Source organism: Tachysurus fulvidraco, chromosome 14 (assembly GCF_022655615.1).
Source record: "Tachysurus fulvidraco isolate hzauxx_2018 chromosome 14, HZAU_PFXX_2.0, whole genome shotgun sequence".
Classification (NCBI taxonomy): domain Eukaryota; kingdom Metazoa; phylum Chordata; class Actinopteri; order Siluriformes; family Bagridae; genus Tachysurus; species Tachysurus fulvidraco.
Window position 1 is genome coordinate 15,180,230 of NC_062531.1, and position 27,544 is coordinate 15,207,773.

Genomic DNA, 27,544 nt, shown 5'->3' on the forward strand with positions numbered 1-27,544 from the left:
AACATGAGCTCAAGCTATCGTTATTGTTAGATCCTCATAAACCTTCTGATAAACAACCTAATCTAACTTACTACCAACAAATAAGGAAATTGGACATTGCTCTTAGGATACAGTTAGGAGTACCCTAAAGCTAAAGTAATTTACTTAATTATCATTATGTGTGCCTAAATTAGATAAATTCTTCTTAAAACTAAATCATTTTGGAGAATACAAATGTTAAGTTTGTCAAATCCATAAATTACCCATGAAAAAGTTGTCACCATTAAAATGTTGGTGCTGCTGACATGTCTTTTCTGTTTTTACAATGAAGTTTTGGGTATAGCAACAATTTAAGGACAGTTTCCATGTTTTATACAGCAACAACTCTTAGTGTACTTGATGTCCCCTAAATCCAGACTATTGCACAGTAATGAAACTATGTAATCTCCCCACTGCCAACATTTCATATTAAAATTGTGAAAACACACTCAGTGCTTTTCCTGTTCTCTGAAGTAGATAAAAATCGATGGCAGTTTCTGGAAATTGTCCATTTTGGACATATACCACCAATATCATTAATATGAGCGCATCCTTGTCAGGCACGTAGCGCACTGACATATGGCCTTATTAAATTCAACCAATGGGTTAACGGTTTGTAGGACTGACGTCAGGTCTACGGGCGCGATTAGGGAGTAGGTGCGACGTACGCAGAGCTCGCGCACAACCGTCGAAATCAGTCTCGGTATTTGTGTTTTATTTCAGGGGATTCGTAAAATGTATCAGGCGTAAAAAAAAACCCTAGTTATGTCGACAAAAGACACATTAAGTCATTAAGATGCATTAAGATGGACACCGATCGGTGGAGAGCGTGTCTCAAGTGGGATAACGTAGAAATCGGGAAAGCAAAACCAATCCTATTTGTGGAAACGGATTAATTCCCTGGGATTACCGGAAAGATAAACAGGAACACAGTGTTGACATATATATTCAAACGAGAGAATACGGTTTGAAACCAGGAGTGACACGATATGACTAAATACACGCTTATGGTAATGAAATAATTCGCAGGAAGTGGGTATATTCCATAATCTCCTCACCATCCTCCATGGCGCTTAGCCAATCAGATCTCACAGAACTGGTGAAAAGGCTAAAAGACCAGAGGCTATAGATCAGTTAGAAACCTCGGTTTATTTTGCGATGTCAGCTTTCGGATTCAATCTACACTCTGTTTCGTCCATTGCGGCCGAGATTTCAGCACCAGCTGAGTTAGACAGCGCCTGCGCAGACTGCGACTCGCAAACTCCTCCAGCCTCACGAGGAGACTTCACTCATCCGCCTCCGTTCATTCATCTACATCCGTCACCCATTCACATCGGCCCGGGAGGCCTCGGCACGGTTCTGGAGGAAGAACTGGCCATGCTTACACGGGAACGGGAAGAAGAATTGATCATAAACGAGCAGGACGCAGATCTTTTAGCGCTTTTCCGGCAAAAAGAAAAGGATTTGGTTCTGGCTGCAAAACTCGGGAAAGCGCTGCTCGAGAGAAACCAGGACCTCACAAAGCAATATGAAAAAATGACCAAGGATCTGAACGAGAAGCTAGAGGTAAGGCATTTTAATTGCAACAAGAAATAGAAGTACAGCAAAGCAAGAAATAAAAGTAATCAAAATGTTTTTTGCCTTAAGTTGGCTTTGGCATGTATATTATTGGCAATATGCGGTGTAGAAAAAAGTAACCAATCAAGGAGTTTTTTACAATCAAACTAACACTAAACAAAATTGTTATTTTGAAAATATATTTTTTTCTGTTTTGAATGTTTAGCTAGTTTCTCTTTAGGAACAACTGCAAACCTGCACATTCATCCAGGTATTTAATCAGCCAGCCATGCACATACAGGTCAAGAGCTTCAGATAATGTTCACATTAAGCATGATGAAGAACAAGTGTGATCTCTGTGACTTTGATCATGGTGTTGAAAACTGCTGATCTCAAGTGAATTTCAGAAACAAATTACACAGTATGATGCAAAAAAAAAAACAACAAAAAATAAATATTAGTGAGGGAGATGTCTGTGAGTGAAAATGAATGATAAGAGAGGTCAGAGGCAAATGGGCAGATCAGCTAGAACAAGCCTTCTGCGGTAGCCCATCCACTTCAAGGTTTGATGTGTTGTGTGGTCTGGGATGCATTTCTGTTCATTCTGTAAAGATTGCTAGAGTTGTATTAGAGTAATTTCCTGTCAGCTCAAACCATTCTGGTCATTCTTTGTTGAGTACTCTTGTCTTCAGTCTGCAGACCTCTGTAGTACCTGCCAATTTTGTACCAACAACCATGTGATCTTTGATGTTAATTGATGCCCTTGATCTATATCTGCATGATGTTATGCCCTGTGCTGCTGCCACATGATTGGCTAATTGGATAAATGCATAAATGAGCAGGTGTACAGGTTTTCATTTTAAAGTGACTGCTGAGTGTATATCACTCAGGCTGACAAGGAGACAGTGGTTTAACTACTGACAAGTGGGTCAAGTAAGCTGTAAGTTATTGAATATTTTTTTTCAGATTTTAGTCACTGTTTGTAGGGTCTAGTTGACATTGCCTTATGAGTAATCTACTGTATGTAGCAACTAAGCATCAAATAATTGTACTTTGTACATCAAATAAATAAAACCTCACTGTGAATTTACAAATATTGAATTTATCCTGCATCTATTGCTTGAAAAAAGCTACTACACACAAATTCACACACCACTGGCTTATTTAATTAACACAAATGATTATTTTGGGGTTTTGTTCAGTAAAGTCCCACTGACAAATCAAGTTTGGCCACAGTACAGGCACAAACCGCTGTTCTTAGCATCACATTAAATACTGGATAGAAATACTGGCTAGTCCTACAAACTTCTAGAACTGACTGAAATGGCTGCAGAAACATAAATTTGGTAACCATTTTGTAAAAGATACAGCATGTTACTGTTTTGTGTAAATACAGTGAGATGTTGTTAGAAATTGCCTGTTATTTGACATTAAATGGTTAAATTGCAGAGGCAACTTTGAGGATGAATTTGTGGTGATTTAAATTGCAGAGGCAACATTTAGGATGAATTTGTGGTGACTTTGTCTAACAAATCTAGACCAACAGCTGAATGGGTTCCATTGGAGTAACAAGCCAGCTCGTATAAGAAAATTACCACTACCAAACATTTGATGTTACTTCTGGGCCTGTACCTTTACCAAATTACTTTACTGGGTTGGATAGAGATATCTTCTTCCAGTTTCTTACTTTCTAATATTTGTTTTCAGCTCCCCCTTGAGGTACACAAAATTTCAAACAATCCATAGTTATCAACATTATTAAGATCAGCTTCAATTCAAGAAACAATTCAGTTTGCAAAAAGCCTTGATTTACATGCCCATTTCATTTCAGTATTTAGTATAAATACTGAAAAAATGTATCAAAGGTATCAAACAATATATAATCAGAAAAAATATAATCAGGGAAAGAGAATATAGAAAACAGAAATAGAGTTAGTGCAATCAAATATGTAGAGGTACTGTGATGCAGGACATACTCACATATTTCAGGGAAACAGTTTGAACAGTTAAACAGTTGAACATTTATATGTATGTTAAATATATATATGTTAAAGTGCAGGATGTGCATGTAGTGCAAGTGGGCAATGTGCTAATGTAGTAATGTATATAATGTACTATTGTAGTGGCAGTCCAGAAAGGGGACCAGGCTCTAGGCGCTAGCTGTTCACCAGGTTGAGGGCGCAGATGGCCTGTAGGAAGAAGCTCCTCCACATTCTCTCTATGTTTGCCTTCAAGGTGCGGAAGTGCTTCCCCCGAGCACTTAGAGAAAAGAGGCCATTGTTTGGATGGCTGAGGTCTTTGACTATCTTCCTGGCCTTAATCCAGCATTGCTTGCTGTATATAGAGTCCAGATCAGGGAGCTCGGTGTAAATGGTACGCTCAGCTGATTGCACCACCCTCTGGAGAGTGCAAGAGTCTGAGATGGTAGAGACACTGCAGGGCCTTCTTCACCACAGTGTTAATGTGACAGGACCATAACAGATCCCATGTACATGTGAACACCTAAATACCTGAAACTGTCCAGTGTCTTCGCTGGACTCACGTTGATTGTGATTGGCTGGTAGTTCTTCTCCTGTTCCTGCTGAAGTCTACTATCAACTTCTTTGTCTTGATGACATTCAGGATGACATTGTTCTGACACCAAATCTCCAGGTTATTAATCTCTTCTAGGTAGGCTCTCGCATCATTGTTGGAGATCAAGCCCACCAAAACTGTGTCATCAGCAACTTGATGATGGTTGTGGATCAGACCTCGATTTAATTCTCTCCCTAGTCCCTGGTCAGAGACAGCTGATATCAATCATCTGGTAAAATAATCTCTCTGATTTCATCTTCAGCTGACTCTCTTAATCAAACATCGGAGCAAGACCTGGGGATTGACATATCTGAATACCAGTGGAAGAACATTCTCAATTTAAGCCATTCTTTATTTATATGTGCTAGACATGCCCTAATAAAATTTAAATTGCTTCACAGAGCTCACTTCACTGCACTAAATCCTGCAACAGTTGCAGACTATCTCCAGCTGATCACCTTCATATATTCTGGTCGTGCCCGATGGTAATGGGATACTAGTCTAATATATTTGGAACCCTTTCATAGGCCCTTAACACCATCATTGGCCACATTGATGGCCCTGTTTGGCCTTCCCCGTGCTTCAGCCACATCATTTACAAACTTGATGACTAGGTGTGTCATTCTCCTAAATGTAAAGATGCCTCCCCATCACACGAAGGTCGGATATGAGAATGCATCCACCTCGAAAAATCATTCAATCAAAATCGGGATCAGTGATATCCTTTTATAAAATCTAAAGCAATATACTAGGTTTTATTGAGAACCTAATAGTAATATCCGAATAACCTTCGCATTAGATCCTTATTAGAGGATGACTTAACTTTTTTTATTTGTTTGTTTTTTGTTTATTTGGGGTTTTTTATGTTTTTTGGATTTTTTTTTTTTTTTTTGTGGCCTCTGGGGAGGATTGTGGGTGCGGGTTTTGTTTCTGTATTGATTGGTTTGTTTCTTGTCTCTTTCTTCTCTTATTTCATTCTGTAATTGAGACAAAATAAGTTAATTAAAGGTGTTCAACAGGTTTATAGCGATTTATACTCCTTACACTTATGAATGATTGGATGATGCAGGTTCTGTGGAGATGTTACTGTAATATTACACAATGCAGCAACTGTTTGTTTCTTTTGTAGTTTGTTTGTTTGATTATTAGCTTATGTTTCATGCCAAATTAAAAAAAATTTCACACTGGAACTTGATAACAAAATAGATAGCTCTTGTTAGCAACTACCAATCAGATTGGTGAGCAACAAATGCTAGTGAGCTGCAATTCTTGAAAACCACAAGGATAATTTTTATTTGAAATTAAAGTTGTCTTCCCAGACTAAAATCTAATTTAATTTGCTGACTCCTGCCTGCTGCACTGGACTTTGCAGCACACTGTATACTTCAACTTCAAGAAGCTTAAGAGTGAACCTTTTACTGAAACCTGTGATCTGGCAAAATTGGTAAAGCTGTAATAGTATTGCAGATCTATGATGAAGTTTACAGCTTTTGTAAATAATCTCAACCAAAGTCCTATTTACCAGTTCTGAAATCCTTTCATGACCCTGCATGTAATTAGAAAGACTTGCATTTGTAGACAGCACTTGTTTTCACAACCACATTTCAATTTTAATTGAGTAATTTTTTTATTTGAATTAAGTAGAAATTCTCAGAGGAATCAGACTCAAGCTATTTTTTTAAAGGGATATACCAAATCCATTGCAAATAACATCTGACTTTCATAAGTTTACTTCATAAATATTAAAAGGGCATTTGTAAGTGTATTATACAATGTAATAAAATGTCATCACAATGTAAAAAATTAATAGTGCTGTGCTTATATACAGTGAGGAAAATAAGTATTTGAACACCCTGCTATTTTGCACGTTCTCCCACTTGGAAATCATGGAGGGGTCTGAAATTGTCATCGTTGGTGCATGTCCACTGTGAGAGACATAATCTAAAAAAAAAATCCAGAAATCACAATATATGATTTTTTAACTATTTATTTGTATGATACGTCTGCAAATAAGTATTTGAACACCTGTCTATCAGCTAGAATTCTGACCCTCAAAGACCTGTTAGTCTGCCTTTAAAATGTCCACCTCCACCTCATTTATTATCCTAAATTAGATGCACCTGTTTGAGGTCGTTAGCTGCATAAAGTCCACCTGTTCACGCCATACAATCAGTAAGAATCCAACTACTAACATGGCCAAGACCAAAGAGCTGTCCAAAGACACTAGAGACAAAATTGTACACCTCCACAAGGCTGGAAAGGGCTACGGGGAAATTGCCAAGCACCTTGGTCCACTGTTGGAGCAAGCATTAGAATATGGAAGAAGCTAAACATGACTATCAATCTCCCTCGGACTGGGGCTCCATGCTAGATCTCACCTCATGAGGTCTCAATGATCCTAAGAAAGGTGAGATATCAGCCCAGAACTACACGGGAGGAGCTGGTCAATGACCTGAAAAGAGCTGGGACCACCGTTTCCAAGGTTACTGTTGGTAATACACTAAGACATCACGGTTTGAAATCATGCATGGAACGGAAGGTTCCCCTGCTTAAACCAGCACATGTCCAGGCCCTTCTTAAGTTTGCCAATGACCATTTGGATGATCCAGAGGAGTCATGGGAGAAAGTCATGTGGTCAGATGAAATAGAGTTAGTGCAATCAAATATGTAGAGGTACTGTGATGCAGGAAATAGAACTTTTTGGTCATAATTCCACTAAGCGTGTTTGGAGGAAGAAGAATGATGAGTACCATCCCAAGAACACCATCCCTACTGTGAAGCATGGGTGTGGTAGCATTATGCTTTTCGGGTGTTTTTCTGCACATGGGACAGGGTGACTGCACTGTATTAAGGAGAGGATGACCGGGGCCATGTATTGCGAGATTTTGGGGAACAACCTCCTTCACTCAGTTAGAGCATTGAAGATGGGTCGAGGCTGGGTCTTCCAACATGACAAGCACACAGCCAGGATAACCAAGGAGTGGCTCTGTAAGACGCATATCAAGGTTCTGGCGTGGCCTAGCCAGTCTCCAGACCTAAACCCAATAGAGAATCTTTGGAGAGAGCTCAAACTCTGTGTTTCTCAGCAACAGGCCAGAAATCTGACTGATCTAGAGAAGATCTGTGTAGAGGAGTGGGCCAAAATCCCTCCTGCAGTGTGTGCAAACCTGGTGAAAAACTACAGGAAACGTTTGACCTCTGTAATTGCAAACAAAACAAATATTAACATTGATTTTCTCAGGTGTTCAAATACTTATTTGCAGCTGTATCATACAAATAAATAGTTAAAAAAAATCATACATTGTGATTTCTGGATTTTTTTTTTAGATTATGTCTCTCACAGTGGACATGCACCTACGATGACAATTTCAGACCCCTCCATGATTTCTAAGTGGGAGAACTTGCAAAATAGCAGGGTGTTCAAATACTTATTTTCCTCACTGTAAATGTCCATAAAAACCATTTATTACAGCAATCATCAATTTATTAGTGTAGAATGTTCAGGTTTTATGTATTTGTTCATTCATCTTCAGGAATTGCTTTATCCTTGTCAGGGTTGCAGAATCCAGAGTTTGTTATGGAAACACAGGGCACAAGGTCATATACATCCTGGATAAATGCACTCATCAGACCACAGGACATAGTCCCAGTAATCCATGTCCTTAGTCTGCTTGTCTTCAGTAATCTGTTTGCAGGCTTTCTTGTGCATCATATTTAGAAGAGGCTTCCTTCTGGGACGACGGCCATACAGACAAATTTGATGCAGAGTGCTCCGTATGATCTGAGCACTGACATGCTAACCCCCCAGCCCATCAACCTCTACAGAAATGCTGGCAGCATTCATTTGTCTATTTCCCAAACACAACCTCTGGTTATGACACTGACCACGTGCACTCAACTTCTGTGGTCGACCATGGCGAGGCCTGTTCTGAGTGGAACCTCTCATGTTAAACCGCTGTATGGTCTTGTCTACCGTGCTGCAGCTCAGTTTCAGGGTCTTGGCAATCTTCTTATAGCCTACACCATCTTTATGTAGAGAACAATTCTTTTTTCAGATCCTCAGAGAGTTCTTTGCTATGCGGTGCCATGTTGAACTTCCAGTGACCAGTATGAGCGAGTGAGAGCGATAACACCAAATTTAACACACCTGCTCTCATTCACACCTGAGACCTTGTAACACTAACAAGTTACATGACACCGGGGAGAGAAAATGGCTAATTGGGCCCAATTTGAACATTTTCACTTAGGGGTGTACTCACTTTTGTGGCCAGCGGTTTAGACATTAATGGCTGTGTTTTTAGTTATTTTGAGGGGACAGCAAATTTACACTGTTATACAAGCTGTACACTCACGTCTTTACATTGTAGCAAAGTGTCATTTCTTTAGTGTTGTCACATGAAAAGATATATTAAAATAGTACAAAAATGTGAGGGGTGTACTCACTTCTGTGAGATACTGTACATTACAGGACAGCAGAACTATTTTCTACACTGAAGAGGTTGGGGTCAGAGCACAGGGGCAGATACGATACAGCACCTCTGATGCATGAAGGGGTAAGGGCCTTGCTCAATTGCCCAACATCTTGGCATCCTGGGGTTTAAACCCCAGTTTTCCAATCAACAAACCAGAGCATTAAACACTTGAGCCACCACTCACCATTCATCTACAGTAACCTCTATAGGTCAGAGTCATGGTGAATCTGGAAATCAATTGGAAATAAAGAGAAAATGGCAAACTCCACATAGATAGTAACTTGAGCTCAGTGTCACTGAAGGTCTACAACAGGGGTGTCAAACTCATTTTGGTCTGGGGGCCACATATAGCTTAATCTGATCTCAAGGGGGCCAGACCAGTAAATTCATAGCAAAATTACATATAACTAACAATAAGTCGACTTTTTTCTTTCTTTTCTTTTCTTATATTTCTTATATTTTTCAAAAATATATTATGAACAACCTAAGTAGTATGTGCAATTTCAACAACACTTTACCGTTTAACATTTATTTAAGTGCATTATGCATAAAAACTGAACACAGTTATTGCACAATGGCACAAAACATTTAGTCACAGGTTTGTGGAACTTAAAAACACATGCATGCGTCCTGCATGTTAACATAAATCAAACATCAAAATATAGAAACTGTTTAAAATCCAATTTCCAATTCTGAGAAGCAATTCTGAATACATGAATTGACTCTACACACTTAAAATCTTAAGTGGCAGCTGTTTTAAAAAGAAAATATTTGTAAAAATTGTTAATTTATATGTAAGTATGTATATTTTTTAAAGTAAACAAATTTATTTTATCAATTTGCCCCTGAAACTTGCCATCTTTTAGCCTGCACAAGTGCATCAATATCAGGCATTATGTCCTAAGTAGCAGCCAATTTTAGAATCTCATATAAAGGTGGGGTCCCTGATATTTGAGAAATGCTTCAGAAAACTGCGATGGGGCACCAAACAAAACAAAAAACAAAACAAATGTGTAGCCAATGAGCAGAAAGGGGTGTGTCTTGTCAATATGTGCGGAGAGAGTGTTCAGTGCACATGTGTGACATTAGCAGAAAGCGGTTTTAACATTGACATGGAGAATAAAAACAAAGAAAGAAAGCGAAGAAAGCGCTGGAGAGAACTGAAGGAGCAGGAAGTTGGCCACATATTCACAGATTGGAGTTTCCCGAGACAATAACTGATGAGCTAAACGCTGTTACTACACAAATAACACCTCTTTTCTATCATAGTAATGTAGAGAGGCAGCTACAACCACGTTTTGCTAGTAACAGCGTTTAGCTCAGGAGCTATTGACTAAAATGACACTCAGACCCTGAAGCTCAGTACTACCATCTGCTGGTAGTTCCGCCGAAAAGGAAAATTTTTTTTCATATTGCAGATTTATCCCCGGGCCGGACTGACCTCCCCGGTGGGCCGGTTCCGGCCCGCGGGCCGTATGTTTGACACCCCTGGTCTACAAGAATATGTGACTTAATATTGCATTTGCCTATTTTGTGTGCAGAATCTGGAGCAGGAGAAGCATGAGTTGCAGCAACGCTTGGAGAGACGAGAAGGCGAGTGGGAAGGTCGAGTGGCTGAGCTGGAGACTGATGTGCAGCAGCTCAAGGGTGAACTGGATAAGCATAAGTTACAGATGCGTGAGACTGATCGGGACAAGACCCATGCCATCACAGAGCTCTCAGAACAAAACTACAGTCTGCTCGAGCAGCTCAGCAGAGTGAGTGCAAAATTTTGTGTAATTTGGCACATGAGACAGAGTGGGTAGTTCTACAAATGAACAGAAGGATGCATAGAATAAGACTAGGTCTAGGACAACTAAACTGGATTTCTGTGGAGTTTTATGGTTAGCATGGAATTACAGCTGTGGGGAAGTAAATATTGATTCAGGCATTAGTGCAAGATTATTGATGTACTGTTATTGTATAGTGTTTCCCAGGTAGTAAACATTCTATATTGAACATCTGAATTGCATTAAAATCCTTTACTGTGGCAAAAATATTTTATGACACCAGCAAAAAATTTGAGTCAATGCAAGTATAGCAGGTTAACAGTAAACGTATATCCTTTGTAAGGGACTGCGTGTACCTTTTCACACTGATGCCAGGATTGGCATACTTGCATACACCATTACAATAAAATTAAAGAGTAGTGATCATTTACTATATGACACAAAAATTGCAGTACTTATATTCACTGAGCATGCACAACGTATAAGTAGGTTCCTGAGCTTTGATAAATAAGTCATCATGTTGAATCAGTCCCACAGAAGACTGTGTATAATGTGTAAAGGGAGCAACGATTGTTGTGTATTAAATTAATGTTGTTGTTTTACCCACATTTTCTATAATACACTGTGTTACCACAAGCTTCTGGTGTTTAAGAGCAGATGATCCACATGTGCATATGATTTCTCATGAAAATAATTACAAGTTTTAAAGATATTCAAGAATCTTTGCACAGTTGCATAGTAGAATTACCAAGAAATTTGGTTATAGTTTTGCAATTCAGATAATGTTATTTTGAAATAAGTTGGTTAACAATGTCATTTAAGGCTGAGATTATCATCTGATGTTATCACTTCAGAAAAAACATCAGCTCTAACAAGTTTTACTTTTATTTACATCACACAACCCCATAAAATCAGTGAGTAGAGTATTTCTACACTGTAGGTGTGAGAGAAGGACTCTTCCAGGACTTGTACAGATTATATTCTTCTTAAATGTATATCCAGTATTTGCAGTGGATTGGGTGTATTTTTGTTTGTTTGTTTTGACAGGCAGACGTTCTTTTTTGTTAGAAAACACAGTTGTACAGACTGATTTGAAGCAACCATGTGGACTAGGTGCAACAAACCCAGCACGGCACTATCATGCAGCTGATCGGTGACTATTGATTACACAGAGTGACATGTCCACTAGATATGAATTTCGTTTGAGCTCATTTCTTTCAACTTGCTACAGTGATGCTTCTGTTATACCTCATCAACTGTCATTGTAGGGACTCATTTTTCTTGTGTAATTAAAGTAAATGGAGTGAATTATTTGCTGTAGTAAATAAAAGAGTGAAAATACTTTTAGATAATTATAAAAATATACTTATATATACAGTACTCTGTAATAGTAATAGTTTTAGGCAGGTTTGAAAAAATGCTAAATAATGAGTGTGTATTTCGGTCAATTTACAAAATGCAAAGTGAGCAAACAAGAGAAAAATCTAAAATCAATATTTGGTGTTACTACCTTTTGCCTTCAAACCAGCATGAAGTGATGGCATGGCCCCCACAGAGCCCTGATCTCAACATCATCGAGTATGTCTGGGATAACATGAAGAGACAGAAGGATGTGAGAAAGCCTGCATCCACAGAAGATCTGTGGGTAGTTCTCCAAGATGTTTGGAACAACCTACCAGCCGAGTTCCTTCAAAAACCGTGTGCAAGTGTACCTAGAAGAATTACTGCTGTTTTGAAAACAAAGGGAGGACACACCAAATACTGATTTGGTTTAGATTTCTCTTTTGATCATTCATTGCATTTTGCTCATTTATGAAAATAAATGTTTAACACTTCCATTTTTGAAAGCATTGCTTGTTTACAGCATTTTTTCACACCTGCCTAAAACCTTTGCACAGTACTATATATATATATATATATATATATATATATATATATATATATATATATATATATATATATATATATATATAATTTTAAATACAATAATTTTATACAAATTTAGTGTGTTTTAGTTTCAATGAAAGTCACAACTTTTTGATTACCATGTTGGTTATTCAGAGGAAATATGGTATGTGTATATATATAAAATGTGTTTTACACAGTTTAAGAGTAAATAATACAACCATCAAAATAAATTAATAATCATATGCCCACCAAAAATAATGATAGTCTGTAAAAGTTTAACTGATTTACTTTCTGAAGAAACATCTAAATTTTAGTTGCTTAAAGTGAGCAATTTCATTAATGCAAATGACCAATGTAATAAGTAAAAGCCACATCCTGACTAACCTGTGGGCTTTGATTAAAAACCTGTGAACATTCTATAGATGTTCTTTGACAAATCTAACCAATGTCTTTGCATATGGGAGTATGTGGATGTGAAATTCTATATTTTCAGAGTATATTTATTTATTAGAGTCACAGGCACAGGTATCATTTTCTTCTTTATTCTGGAATATTATAAATATAAGAGTCTGTGAGAGCTCTGCAGTGACTTTTCCTGAGCTATCATTCCCCTTCAAATACAGTCCAAGCACACACTATTAACTGAGCAGAAAGAAGGCTACAGCTACAGGTTAAATTCTTGAGGTGCACTTGTGCATATGTTACTTAAAGTGAAGAAGTCAAGTCAAGATTATTTTTTTGTCATTTCAACCATTAGTAGCTGATGTGGTACACAGTAAAATAAAACACAAACAAACAAAAAAAAACCATTTCTCCACGACCATGGTGTTACATAAAACAATAAAGATCTACAAAAAACATCACATAGCTAAGGACTATATATATATATAACCACTAAAACATGGTTTTGGACAGTTTGGCCCTTGCTGTTCTTAAAGTCACCATTTTACCTGCTCTGAAGGCAGAGTCTCTTTGCCATTATTGATGACTTCTGATTGGAGTGAATGGTAATGGATTTTAAGAGACATTGCCAATGTAGCTGGTCATGGATGCCGTGTACTACTCTGGCATGTTCTTCTTGTTGCAAAGTACCTATGCTAATGGAATTTACAGAGCATCGACTGGAGATTTACATTGTTAGTTACTTAATTATCAATCAATCAATTAATCAATCAATCAATTAATTAATTAATAATCATTCTGCAGATTACTAATAGCCCCATAAAGTTCCTTCCTAACATTAGTGATGGGGGAATGTACACTTTGAAAATGAGAACTGAATTCCTAGGGTAAATAAAATGTTCTGCATCTAACAGTCACAAATTAGAAACAAGCAAAGAGTTCTTGTATAATTCCTTGCTAATGTAAACATTAGTTACAATTAAAATTTTAGTGTTTAACATATCTGCTTAAATGTGAGGAAATGTGTTAAACACTACAATTTTAATTGTAACTGAACAAATAATTGTAAATTGTAACAAAATAAATGCCATTTAACATGTTACAAATTATTTATTTTGTGTTTAATTGGTAACCCATTTAATTATTTAATGTTATCCATGGTACTAATTAACCTGTTCAGTTTATTTTGGTTTAGAGCTCCCTCTAGTGGCAAGTTTGATGTCGCTGTAATTGCTCTCTTTAATCGCCATATATTTGTGTAATCTTTAATCCTGCGACAGAATCGCTTGTAAGTATTTGTATAATTGATGTGGATGTACATTATACTTGCATATGAGTGTTGTTATGGTTTATGATCTTTTTCTTTTTCTATATATATATATATATATATATATAGAAAATATATATATTATATATCTAATAATATATATAATATATATATATTGTTCATTTGTAGTTTCACTCCATACCCAGACCATTAAACCTGTGGATAAATGAGCTTATTGTCTTCAGAGTCGTGTGAGGGAAGGGAGTTTATCTGACTGTCAAGGCACTAACACATGTTGAGGACAGTACATTCGCCCTTGCATTTAATTGTAAATTGTAACAAAATAAATGCCATTGCCATTCTAAAATTATTAGGCGACTGTATGCAAAAAAAAACTCTTTTACAAAAACTGTACAAACATGTTGCATTGCTGAGGTTAAGTTTAGGAGAAGGTTTTAAGGTTTTAAGCATATATAATCCACAAATAATAATAATATTAATAGTGTGTGTGTGTGTGTGTGTGTGTGTGTGTGTGTGTGTGTGTGTGTGTGTGTGTGTGTGTGTGTGTGTATGTGTGTGGGTGGGTGCGTGGGTATGTGTGTGTGTGTGCCGTTGATTCCACAGGCGGCTGATGTGGAGAGACAACTGTGTACGCAGGTCCATTTATTGCAGAATGATTTCAAAGAAAAGAACCTTTCCAAAAACCAGCACATGACACAATTGGAGAGCCTGCAAGCAGAGGTGAACAGTTGAAATTGCATTTTTTTTATTTACATCAATAAAACCAGTAAGTAGTGGGAACATAGTAGCCTACAATAATTATTCTAAGAAGGATCCTTTTGGTGGGAATATATGCAATGTAATGTATTTGTGTTTTTAAAAAGCTTTTGTTCAACCTAATTTGTTCTGTAATTCCATTTCTAAATATTTGCTTATATTCTCTTTTCCTGGGAGCAGCAAGGGCTAGAAGTAAGTGCAATGTACTGCAATCCCTCTTCTGCACATCTGTCACACATTTGTTCAGTTTTCATTGTAAAAAAGCTGAAAAAGAGCTTAATGGATTATTCCTAATAGAGATATTCTTAATATATCATAGAGATACAGGTGCTATGTCATGATATGTTCTCATAGTTTTTGATTTTACAAAATAAGACAATGTCACTGCAATTGTTTTGCACAGGCACATATAGTAGGTATCATGAACATTAACAGACTAAAGGTGAAAATTCATAGTATAATATATAAAGAAGTATAAAATGCTTACACCAAAAATGTATATATGAGAAACTACTTAACTAAGTAGTTTTAAACATATATAAATACACAGACAATAATAATTGTGTGTGTGAAGTAAGTGTTGCAATTCATGTGTGATGCATAGTTTATTTCCACCTGCATTGTTGTCATTATTGTCATTATCATTGTTACAGTATTTTACATAGTCACTACTATTTGATACAAATAACATGATGTCAGTATAACCATACTTAATGCTCAACATAACTTTGATTACTATCTTTGCAGCTTGGATTAAAAATAGGCATAGCTAACACTTACTGAGGCTAGATAAGTTACATACGTACGTGGACAAAATTGTTTGTACCCTTCCATTAAAGAAAGAAAAACCCATAATGGTCACTGAAATAACTTGAAACTGACAAATTTGACTAATGACATTCAGACATTCCTTTTGATTTGTGGTTCAAGAGAAGCATTTAAAAACAACCTAATGAAACTGGCCTGGACAAAAATGATGGTACTCTTAACTTAAAAATTGTTGTACAACCTTTTGAGGCAATAACTGCAATCAATTTATTTCTCTAACTCTCAGTGAAACCACTGCCAACAGGTTTGAAGGGTGTCTTCTCCAGACTGCATGTTTCAGATCTTTCCACAGATGTTCCATAGGATTTAGATCAGGGCTCATAGAAGGCCACTTCCAATGTTTTGTTCTTAGCCATTCTTAAATGTTTTTAATTGTGTGTTTTGGGTCATTATACTGTTGGAGGACCCCTGACCTGAAACTGAGACTAAACTTTATGATACTGGGCAAAACATTTAATTCCAGAATGACTTGGAGTCTTTAGATTTCATTATACCCTGCACAGATTTAAGATGTTGCAGAACAGCCCCAAATCATAACCAAGCCTCTTCCATGTTTCACAGTGGGTACAGTGTTCTTTTCTTTGTAAAAGAACACGGCAGGGCATGAAAGCCCTGCCTTTATTATCGCCACATAAATTATCGCCACCACAGTAGAATTCTTTTCTTCACATACCCCAACTGAGGAGATTGGGGTCAGAGTGCAGGGGCAGCTATGATACAGCGCCCCTGGAGCAGAGAGAGTTGAGGGCCTTGCTCAAGGGCCCAGGAGTGGCAGCTTGGCTGTGCTGGGCCTTGAACCCCGATCCTCCGATCAACAACCCAGAGCCTTAACCAGTTGACCACCACTGCTTACAAAGCTTTCCTGATACATTTGTACTCGGGCATCTGAGGAGTGCATTGCCTCCTTGCTTATGTGGCAGAGCGATGGCTTCTCAACCACGATGTAACATACTTCCTTGGCTCAAAAAGTCTTACAGGGGGCATGTTGACTGGTAAATAACGTCACGATAGCATCAGCCTCATTTTCTGGATTTTCTGTAACGTCCGTGTCATCTGCTGCAGCTGAAGTGTCACCTGAAGCTGCTGTAGCTTTAGGTGCAGGCTTCCAAAAACACTCAGTGTGTAGTTTGAGTCTGCTTTCGTTTCATATCTTCTTTTACATTAGTTAATTAATTTCAAAATTTCACCAAAAAAGACCGCCAAGCAACTGATTTTTCCTCCTTGGTAGGTGACGTCAGATCAGGTCACAGGCCACGGAAGCCCCAATAGTCCAAAACGTTAGTGATTTGCAGTTCGCAACACAGACGGGGTGAATTTATGAATGAAAGTTCTGTCACAAAACGATATTGTTATGTATCCTCACGCTTTTTAAGTGGGTATACGGAAATCCTTGGCCTTTCCTAGTGGGTATACGGCGTATACCTGCGTATCACATAGACTACACCAGTGCAGATGACGATACTTACAATGACTAGGGTAACTAGGGTAACTTGCCATTGGCAACGCAGCTCACATTTATACAAAAGACAATGAGATACAATTAGGATCAGGTGTGGAGACAGGGAGGAGCAGACGAAGGCTGGGGGAGGTAGATGGCGAGGTGGATGGGGGCAGCAAGGACCACGGCGAAGGCAGATGGGGAGAGCAAGGACCACGGCGAAAGGAGGTGAGGGGAGCAAGGACCACGGCGAGGCCGGTGGGGGGAGTAAGGCACACGGCGAGGTAGGCGAGGGGAGCCAATGCACATGGCGAGGCCAGTGGGGGTAGTAAGGCACACGGCGAGGTAGGCGAGAGGAGCCAAGGCACACGGCGCAGCCAGAGAGGGCCAAGCAACGTCCACAGCTGAGCTTAAGGGCCGAGGTGACATCCGCATCTGAGCTGACGGACCGAGCGAGGTCCCCAGCCGAGCTGAAGGGCCGAGAGACGTCCACCGCCGAGCTGAAGGGCCGAGCGACGTCCACAGCCAAGCTAACGTGCCGAGCAGCATCCCCAATGCACCGCGGCCAAACCCTCGCCTCAACGAACTGGGGAAAAGGGAGGGAGGGAGGGAGGGTGGGAAAAATCTTCCGGAAATGCGTCCCTCACCGGAACAAGGTGTGGGGCGATGCCACAGGGCACCGGAAAAAAGAAGAAAAAAGGTCCAAGAACACTGACGGAACAGACCGGTGGAGACGACGATGATTAAAATAGATCCAGGAAGACTGACGGAACAGTCCGGGGGAGATGACGATTAGACTGACAGAACAGTCCAGGTAGAGACGACTATTAAAATGGATCTAAGAAGACTGACGGAACAGTCTGGGGGAAGACGACGAAAAAATAAAGCCGGTCCGAGCTAGAAGCTATCCTGCTTGGCAGACGAAGTGACAACAGCAACAAAAACAGTAGCACATGGTCAGAAGTCCGGGATGATCCCTGACAGGAGATGGTCTTATAGCCTTTAAGTTTAAAATGCTTGTATATAATTTTCCCTCTAAGGTCCTGAGACAACTCTGTCACCTTAGCTTACAGTGGCCCATGTTCAGTGTGGTGCACACCATGGCACCAAACAGCACAGTGACAACTTATCACCATTTAAACAGGCATATACCAACTGATTACAATATTACAAGACACTTGTGATGCTAATTACATTACACAATTTAATTTAACATCTCCCTATAGTCAAATTATTTTCAATCTTGCATAGTGGTACCATAATTTTTACCCCTAAAAATCAATATCTTTAGTTTGTTTTATAAATGTATCTGTTGAACCACAACTCAAAAGCAATGTCTGATTTTTACTATATTTTCAGTAAATTTTTATTTAATATTATTTTTTTCAGTTTCTAGTTCAGTTTCAGTCAGCTTCTATATCAGTGACCATTGTGGCGTTTCTTTAATGGAAGGATAGATTGCTGAATTGTGACATTGTAATTGTGTAATTACAAATGGTTAATTATTAAAACAGTAGCTCCAGACACAGGAAGATCATACCAGATCATTTGGGATGGTTCTCTGATAAAATTAAAGTAAAGTAAAGTCAAGCTCCTACCTGAAATGAGTTAAAAGACATAGGTCATAACATGAGGGAGAAAGTGAAATACATTAGCTGATGTTAATTTATTGTTCTAAGCTGTTTTGTATGCTCAGTACCTGACACAGAGTGAAAACATTTTGTCTCAGATGTCAGTTAATGCATTCTTTCTCTAGTATTAGCAAAAAATACTAATTAGTATGGAAAGTCACTGACCTCCTACACTTTCTCTAGGCAATGTTTCAAGTACCTAATTCCTAATCATTCCTAATACCAGAAAAGGTTGTAGGCCTTGCCATATATCTGTGCAGTATATGCTGTATGGTTTATATGACCTAAAGTGTTTTTATATGTCTAGTTGCTTTGGTTGTCTGTGACATTGTATCTGACCCAGTACTCTGGCTATTTATCTGGCTCAGATAAAGATGCTGTCTGAGCGTAAGCAGGAACTTGAGCGATGTTTAAACACATTGCATGAGGAGAATGAGCAGCTGCAGAGCACTGTGGACAACTTGAAAGACCGAACACTTGTGTTGGAGAAGCTATGCCAGGAGAAGGACTTACAGGTAACGGATGATTTAAAATTAGACTTTATAAGTGATTTTCACACACTGAACAATTCAAATTATAAATATCTAATGATAAACAGTAATATATTCAGCACTATTGGGATTTAGACATTGTCTAAATGATTGTTTATTTTAATGTTTCTATGTTAAATATTAACAGACCACATGCTCAATGAAGTTCTTTGTGTGTATAGCTCTGAAATTAATCTGTAGTAGGTTATCTGAAATTGTGTAGGTCTGCAAGCAAACCATATCATTTTGCTCTTCCTAGCCCATCAATTTCATTGAGTATCTTGTGTGTGCTCAGCTGCAGCAGAGTCGTTTAGAGCTACAGGAGGTGCGTGTGTCTCATCGGCAGTTAAGTGCCCGTTTGGCAGAGATGACTGAGGAGAAAAGTCTCCAGGGCTTCAGCTCTAACACTCACTCGCTGCTGTGTGAGATAGAGCAGAGCATGGAGCAGGAGGAGCTCAAGCAGGAGAAGGATCAGGTGTGCACACACACGCACACCAACAATATATGTTCAGCATATATCTTCACAGAAAACAAACTGACATGCCATTCTCACACGCAATATCACTTCAGTATCTTCCAATGTTTCAATTATCTTCTTTCTCTGTAGTTGCGTCTGCAGCTATGGGAAGTTTATTGCCAGATTCGATCTATCTGCTCCCAGCTGAGAGGAAATGATATCACAGACTCTGCCCTGTCCACAGATTCATCTATGGATGAATCATCAGAAACATTATCAACTAAAGATGTGCCTATGGGCAGCCTACAGTCAAGTCTGAGTGAGCTGCGCAGACTTGCACAAAACCTGCTGGATGGCAACGAGTCAACAGTAGGACACCTAAATACACATGCATTTACACACCCAAAATACAAGGCACACATTAAACATGCACGTATGCACATTGACTATGGTACACAAAAATAAAGATCATTAAACTAAGTAGTCTTTTCTAATTCTGTCCAGCTTGAATATAACAAAAAACACATGAATCAGTAGGTCATCAAATGATCCACAGACTGGAGGTAAATTTAACAGATGAATCAATGACACATATAGACATTTTATAAAAAGCCTATATAATCAATTACAGAAATATTGTTTAATTTGGAAGCGCTAGAGTGAAAAAGGTAATATGTTGATCAGATTTTAGAAAAGGTTTAATGTGTATTTCACATAAAAATATTTAGTGTAGCAAAATATTTAGAACTAAAAGGTGATTTTATTGCTTACACAACATTTTAATTAAACACAAATGTACTATTTTGTATTTTGTATAGTTTATTTAATCCACTAGCCTATTCAATCACATTACAAAGTCTCACAACGATGTTTGTACTAACTACCTTTAGTTGATTTAACTGATTAATATTACATTAAATTGATTTCATAATGTGAAGTATTGTATTGCAGTTGGTCATTTTGTGGACCTACAGCCAAAGGGTTCTGAGTTTTATCCTGTTTGTGCAAACATTATCAAATCATGTTGTCTGTTCAAAAACAAACTTTACTCATGTGGAAGCAATAAATAGGAAATAAATTCAATGTAACTTTTTTCAGTGTACAGAATCAGTACAAATGGAAAAAAGATTAAATTTCTTGAGCCTTGAGGCCACACTAAAGGATGCAAATCCACTATGTGTATGGAGCAAAGATGAATATCTTTGAATAAGATGCTTAAAAATAAGATGAACAAAACAAAATATTACTCTGCTAACTGTTATTGGAGAACATGAAATTGGTCATAAAATAAGTAATCAACATTGTGTTTCCCAAAAGAAACATTCATCATTGTTGTTGAATCTACAATAGAATCTGCATCCAAACTTTTCTGGTTAAACAGGTTAACGTTTTTTAAATTGCTCTGACTACAGTGGGAATTTTCACTCACCACACCACTATGCTACAAATGAGTTAGTTAAGCCTAGGATAATGGATTACTTTCATTCTATATGACTGGGGATTTTTGAAAGAAATGAGTGGTCTCTGCCTTTCTGAGGTAAAATTACATGCAACTTCAAATTTACGAATGAGGTTATGTACTACATTAGTTACATAGATAAGGTGGGTTGAACCAGCATTTAATGCATGATAATTCTCCTTAAACACAAGGCTGTATTAATACTGTCTGTGTGTCTGGGGGGGATCAGGGATCACGTCGCAGCGATGAGGATGTTTTGGAAGAGCATATGCGTAAACTGGGTGAGGAACTGCGAGAAATACAAGACCTTTACGAACAGGAGCAAGAAAGGGTACGCAGCACTCAGGAAGACATGTTGCAACTCCATAATCAGGTACATATCAAATACACACATTTACTGTACCTAACTACTTCCGCTCTTCTAACCTTCTTGATCATTCCTTATGCCCTATTTGTGGTTGGAGTCTCATGAGTTGGAGGTGCTCATTCTTGATGTGGATGGCCCTTTGTAGACAACCTGGTGATACATGGGGATGATGTGGATAGAAGCATGTGAAAACCTTAGCAGTGGTTTTGAATTGCTGTTGGCGTGGTCGGTAATACTTCCAGGCCTCCATCATTGACCATTTGATGGTTTCAGCAAGAAGAAATTTCTGTTTAAACTTTCTCACTGTAAAAAAAACGCTCACAGTGTTGTTTGTTATACCTTAAAGCATAGGCACATTTAGTAACATGTATTATTCAGATGATCTTGACTTCACTGTTATATTTTACCATTTTTCTGTAGATTGCACTACTCTCCCTAGAAGTGTGCTCATCACGGGAGGAGAATGAGAAACTAAAGGCATCAGGGATTCGAGAGCCAAGTGAACAACTACAAAATGCAATCCGAGACCGAGATGATGCCATCACGAAGTATGCCTTCATTCTGTAAACTCAATCCATTAAAGGAATAATTCACAATAATTTACTAATCACTAACCACTTTAACTATAAAATACGGAATCATCTTTTTTTCTGTACAAAAAATCTCCTGCAATCTAGTCGTAGGATTTTTTTAACGAATATTCACAAAGTTGGTGCCAATTTTTTAGTGTATTCTGAGTCTCAATAAATATTTTAAAAAATATATATGTTAAGATGATTAGCATCCACCACATGCTAATTAATAATTGTTGGGTGATACTTAATTTATTTAGTTTTTGTTTATTATTGGTTGCATGGATCTGTATGAATATCAAAGGCTTTCTTAAATCTGATTCTGTTGATGTGTGCAATGTCCGGAGCATGGTCATCATATCAGATTTCATGTAAGTCTTTTTCATGAGTTACATTTCTGATCAAGCTGAAATTTACACAATTTCCACTAATCTGTAAGGGGATATCTGATAATGATCTGCATATAGAAAAAATATTTTCAGCATTAGACAATGAACTTCCAGCAGGCGTTTGGCAGGGCTAACACTGAGCCATTCTGAGTCATCAACTATGTAGCCAAAAGTTTGTTGGCACAACCATCAAACACATATGTGTTTTTTCCCCAAATTGTTACTACAAAGTAGAAAACACACAGTTGTGCACAAAGTGAGGTCCATCCAATCAGCATTATAAGGCATTTACAACTGAGCTATCATCACATATCTAGAATAGTAGGGTGGTCTTCTGACTGATGATATAGTTGACCAAATCTGCTTGGCCCATTTTGATGTTCTCCAGTTTGGTTCTTCAAAAGTGAAAAGAACTTGCTGATGATGAGGGTGGTCTCACATGAATAGCTTTAAGATCATTGTAAAATTGATGAAGGTGGTCTCATTTTGAAGCATTAAAAATGACTATGAATGGTTCCACATGAAAATTCTAAAGATTTCAGTTTTCAAATGCAGTTTATGCACAGGTATCTTCTTTTCTACAAGAATTAATGTCACCTGGATATGGTAGACTTGCTTCTGTAGTTAAGAGAAGATGAATGAATGAATGAACACCCTTTCAACATAATCTGTAAATTCGTTAAATATTAATTCATTCATTTTCTACCGCTTATCCGAACTACCTCGGGTCACGGGGAGCCTGTGCCTATCTCAGGCGTCATTGGGCATCAAGGCAGGATACACCTTGGACGTAGTGCCAACCCATCGCAGGGCACATACACACTCTCATTCACTCACACACTCACACACTACGGACAATTTTCCAGAGATGCCAATCAACCTACCATGCATGTCTTTGGACTGGGGGAGGAAACCGGAGTACCCGGAGGAAACCCCCAAAGCATGGGGAGAATATGCAAACTCCACACACACAAGGTGGAGGCGGGAATCGAACCCCCAACCCCAGAGGTGTGAGGCAAGCGTGCTAACTACTAAACCACCGTGCCCCACTTAAATTCATTAAATATCTCAATCTGAACTACTTGTAACAATCAGTTGTTAAAACCATTCCTTAAATACATTAGATTACATTTAATTGAATTATGTTCTTCTATGATCTGATTATTGTCCATACAAATTTGGTCAGAACTGGTCACTGAACACAAGAAAGGTGCTAGAACCTTACAGATTACTTTCTCTCAACTCAAAATCAACCAGCATAAATCAAATAAATGTATGATAAATTATAAGGTTTTAAGTAAACAGGGTTTGGTTCTGATCTCAGCACAGAGAGACAAGCCCATAAAAAAGACTGTGTTTTGTGGCCATACATACCCTGAAGTTGGGTAGAGATTGGAGAGTAACAGTGGTGCAAAGATATTTTATTAAAGAAACACTAAATTTAATGCCATTTAAATAGTGTTTGTTAATGTAGAAATACATACCTGTAAATACATATTTTACTAAAGACATATGTCACCGCAAGATTGTAATCATGACCTTATTCTGTCAAGCATATCATGTCCTATCATTCAACCTTTTTTCTACACTCTCGTTACCTATACTTCAGAAAGAAAGCAGTGGAAATGGAGCTGGCGAAGTGTAAGGTAGACATTATGTCTCTGAACAGTCAACTTGTTGATGCTATCCAGCAGAAGTTTAATCTTTCCCAGCAGTTAGAAGCCTGGCAGGTGGGTCAGGAATGAAACTAACACACACTACCTTACACACAGATAAATTAGCACACCATTTAAACATAGTCTGTGCTTGTTTATTCTGGGACAAGACGACAGGGGAGATTACTATCATGAAAGAGTCCTCACGCTAGTGCATGTTGCAAAACATATGAAGATTTGCTACTCCACATCTTTACAGTATGGTCACTATGGTCTTATTTTTCATTTCTCCCTATGCTTTATTTTTTCATTTTCATTTATTCTGTTTTCCGGATAAATTGAATTATTATTTCCCCCTTTCTTTTGCTTTCTTCTGTGTATGTATATATGTATATGTATATATATAGTAGTGGAAATAATTATTTGATCCCCTGATAAATTTACTCCTTACAAAGACATGAATGGTCCATAGGTTTATTTTAGGTTTATTTTAACAGATAGAGACAGAATATCAACAAAAATTACAGAAAAAAAAATAAATAAAGGTTCTAATTTTTTTTTTTTTAATTGAGTGAAATAAGTACTTGATCCCCTACCAACCAGCAAGATTTCTGACACCCACAGATTAGGGTATGTGCTCACGAGATGCACAAATTAGTCCTGTCCCTTTAGGAAAGTACTTCTAATCTCAACTTGTTATATGTATAAAAGACATCTGTCACAGAATCAATCTCTTTCTTTCAAACCTCTCCACCATCATGGGCAAGACCAAAGAGCTGTCAAAAATGTCAGGATTGTAGACCTGCACAAGGCTGGAGTGGGCTACAAGGCCATCAGCAAGAAGCTTTGTTTGAAAGAGACCACTGTTGGTGCAATATTTAGAAAATGGAAGAAAAACAAGATAACTGTCAATTGTCCTCACTCTGGAGCTCCATGCAATACCTCACCTTGTGGGGTAAGGATGATTCTGAGAAAGGTGAGGGATCAGACCCTAATTGGGGGGGGGTCTTGTTAATGATCTGATTCAGGGAGGGCTTGGGAGAATGTGATGTGGTCAAATAAGACCAAAATTGAACTCTTTGGCATCAACTCGCTGTGTTTGGCGGCAGAGAAACATTCTTCTTTGAGGCTGTTTCTCTGCTAGGGGTACAGGAAGACTTCACCTCATTGAGAGCAACCTTGTGACCTCTTTGCTTGCCAAGAAGAGTTTCTACACCAAGTAATGTCATGTTTTGTTTGAGGATCAAATAATTATTTCACTCAATCAAATACAAATTAATTTATAACCTTTATTTAAGTTTCCTTTCCTTCTTTTCTTTAGAAATGTTTCTGTCTCTCAGTCTGTTAATTATAAAACAGCTTCCATAAAATTTTTACTACCATAGAAATGAGGGATTAATCATTTCTTTGTATAAAGGTAAACTCACAAAATCAAAAAATCAGCGGGGGAACAAATAATAATTTCCCCCACTATATATATAGTGGGGGAAATGATTATTTTTTCCCCCGCTGATTTTCTGATTTTACCTTTATACAAAGAAATACACACACACACACACACACACACACACACACACACACACACACACACACACACACACCTCCTTTCTCCTCCCTGTATAACTCCTAGCTTTCGTTCTCCTTGTCTGCAGTTTGCCTCCTCAGGGCTGTTCACTGTATGGCTCTTGTGGTTTCTGATCTAGTGGCCTTTCTCAGCTTCCAAATAAACTCTCTCTCCCTCTGTGATAGTCCCTACCTGCCTTAGAGGTGAGCTTTTGTAAGCCTTTTCACCCATCCAAAGTCACATTTTCAGTCATGAAAATTAATTGGAGATCCAATAATTTCACCAACATTTATCCATTTCCTAATTCTTCGAACTTAAAACTTTGTTTCCCCTATTCAATTCATAATCATTTTGTAAACATTTCTTTTCTTATAATTTTTTCAAATTATTTGTGTTTCTTCATACACCAATTATAATGTTATGGTAACCTCAAGTTCTTTTTTCTGTTATTTCTCCCAGGATGATATGCTCAGAGCGATAGATCAGCAGTTGATGGATAAAGGGGAATGGAGGTACTCTCCAAATTCATTCTTCGAGACTAAGGCTGGTAGTTATGGCTCCACCAGAGCCTCTTCCAGGCGGGCGCCTCTTTGATGGTGACAAGCACTTCTTCTCATTTTTTAAGAAAAACTGAATCTGTCTAGATGAAAAGAGAAAGATGAAGAGATATGCTAAAAGTGTAAATAAAAAAAGTCATACCACGATCAACACAGCCAAAGATGAAGATTTAAAATCAGTAATGAACAATATTTTGTTCTGTAATCCTGTATCTATTTTTGCACTTTACCTGTTCTTAGCACTCCTCTCCTTCAAATACTCCTAGATGATGCACATAAGTCAGTAGAAAAACCTGCATAGAGAAAGTCCTTTTTTCTCTTTTACAGCTTCAGAGTGATATTTGCAGGTTTACTACATTTAAACAATATTTAGGCCAACTTCCCCTTCTTAAATATTCTTACCGTATTGCCAAAGTGTTTCAATAGGAATGTCAGATTTAGCTCCATCAAACTGAAGGACTCTTTTGGTCTTTAACTCAGGATAAGCTAAACTCTGTAAGCTTCTTATTTATTCAAAGTCAGGCTGCAGGTTGTAGTTTGTGAATCACTGATGCACTTGTAAAGATACTTTAGAGGCTGTTGAATCAATATAACTTGATTCAAAAATTGATAAAAAGCTATTGCTTGGATGAAAAGAAAAAATGTTATTAACAAGTACCATTAACAAGAGCCATTATAGGTTAGGGTTAATGGGCTTGCAATGTATAGTGGAAGTTACACAAATTTAGGGTGTTGAATCCAGGGCCTGAGAACAGCCATGTGGAGGGAAGGAGAGGAGGTTTTTTTTTTGGTGAATGTGCCATATGGGTCCCATCTTGAGTAAAGCTATGCAGATGTCTTTTCTCTTTCACTTAAGAACAGAAACAACTGAAGGTTTGGAAGAACCCAAAGTATTACTTTTTATACTAATAGGTTTGAAATATAAGGAAAAATATAGAATTCATATATTTGTAAAAGTATAATTTTGAATGATAAATTTTCTAGAGCAATCTGTTTTTATTTGACTATGAGCGTGTTTGTGAGCTGTTGTTTGTAAGCAAATGCCCAGATAAGAATTTCAATGTCATAGAACAGAGTCTCTGCTTTACTGTATGCTTTCCAGTACTGTCTCTAACATGCTGGGAGGGAAATGGTGAATGAAAATGTTATTCACATATATTTTTAGCTCAAGTGTAATTTCTCAGGATGGGGAGACTGTAGAACAGCAAAACTTGACCAGAAACCATTGCAAACTGACCCATTGTTTAAAATGGCAAAAAGAACAAATACAGATGTTAATAAACAAATAAATTAATGAAATGAATGAACAAACAATTTCAGGGTAAAAACAACGTAATCACAAGCAGTGGTGGT

At 37.9% G+C, this 27,544-nt stretch overlaps 1 protein-coding gene across 2 annotated transcripts; it reads left to right on the forward strand.

Moving 5' to 3' along the window:
- The first annotated feature begins 664 nt into the window (after positions 1–664).
- Positions 665–27,276, forward strand: bicdl1 (BICD family like cargo adaptor 1). 2 transcript variants are annotated; one of them, XM_047800014.1, is made up of 12 exons: positions 665–1,584; positions 10,163–10,378; positions 14,592–14,708; positions 14,925–14,936; positions 19,010–19,156; positions 19,467–19,646; positions 19,779–19,997; positions 21,317–21,460; positions 21,875–22,002; positions 24,025–24,145; positions 25,723–25,837; positions 26,094–27,276. In XM_047800014.1, the coding sequence occupies exons 1-11, from the start codon at positions 1,177–1,179 to the stop codon at positions 25,771–25,773; spliced, it is 1,743 nt and encodes a 580-aa protein (XP_047655970.1). In that variant the 5' UTR covers positions 665–1,176; the 3' UTR covers positions 25,774–25,837; positions 26,094–27,276. The 2 variants fall into 2 exon arrangements, with proteins under 2 accessions (XP_047655970.1, XP_047655971.1); XM_047800015.1 differs by lacking the exon at positions 26,094–27,276 and having other exon boundaries at positions 24,029–24,145.
- Positions 27,277–27,544: the final 268 nt, after the last annotated feature.

Excerpts from the sequence above, each read along its gene's own strand:
- bicdl1 (XM_047800014.1), top strand. The coding sequence starts at position 1,177 with ATGTCAGCTTTCGGATTCAATCTACACTCTGTTTCGTCCATTGCGGCC. Across the intron at positions 19,157-19,466 it reads GCCAGGAGAAGGACTTACAG|CTGCAGCAGAGTCGTTTAGA; the intron begins GTAACGGATGAT and ends GTGTGTGCTCAG. Across the intron at positions 21,461-21,874 it reads TGTTGCAACTCCATAATCAG|ATTGCACTACTCTCCCTAGA; the intron begins GTACATATCAAA and ends ATTTTTCTGTAG.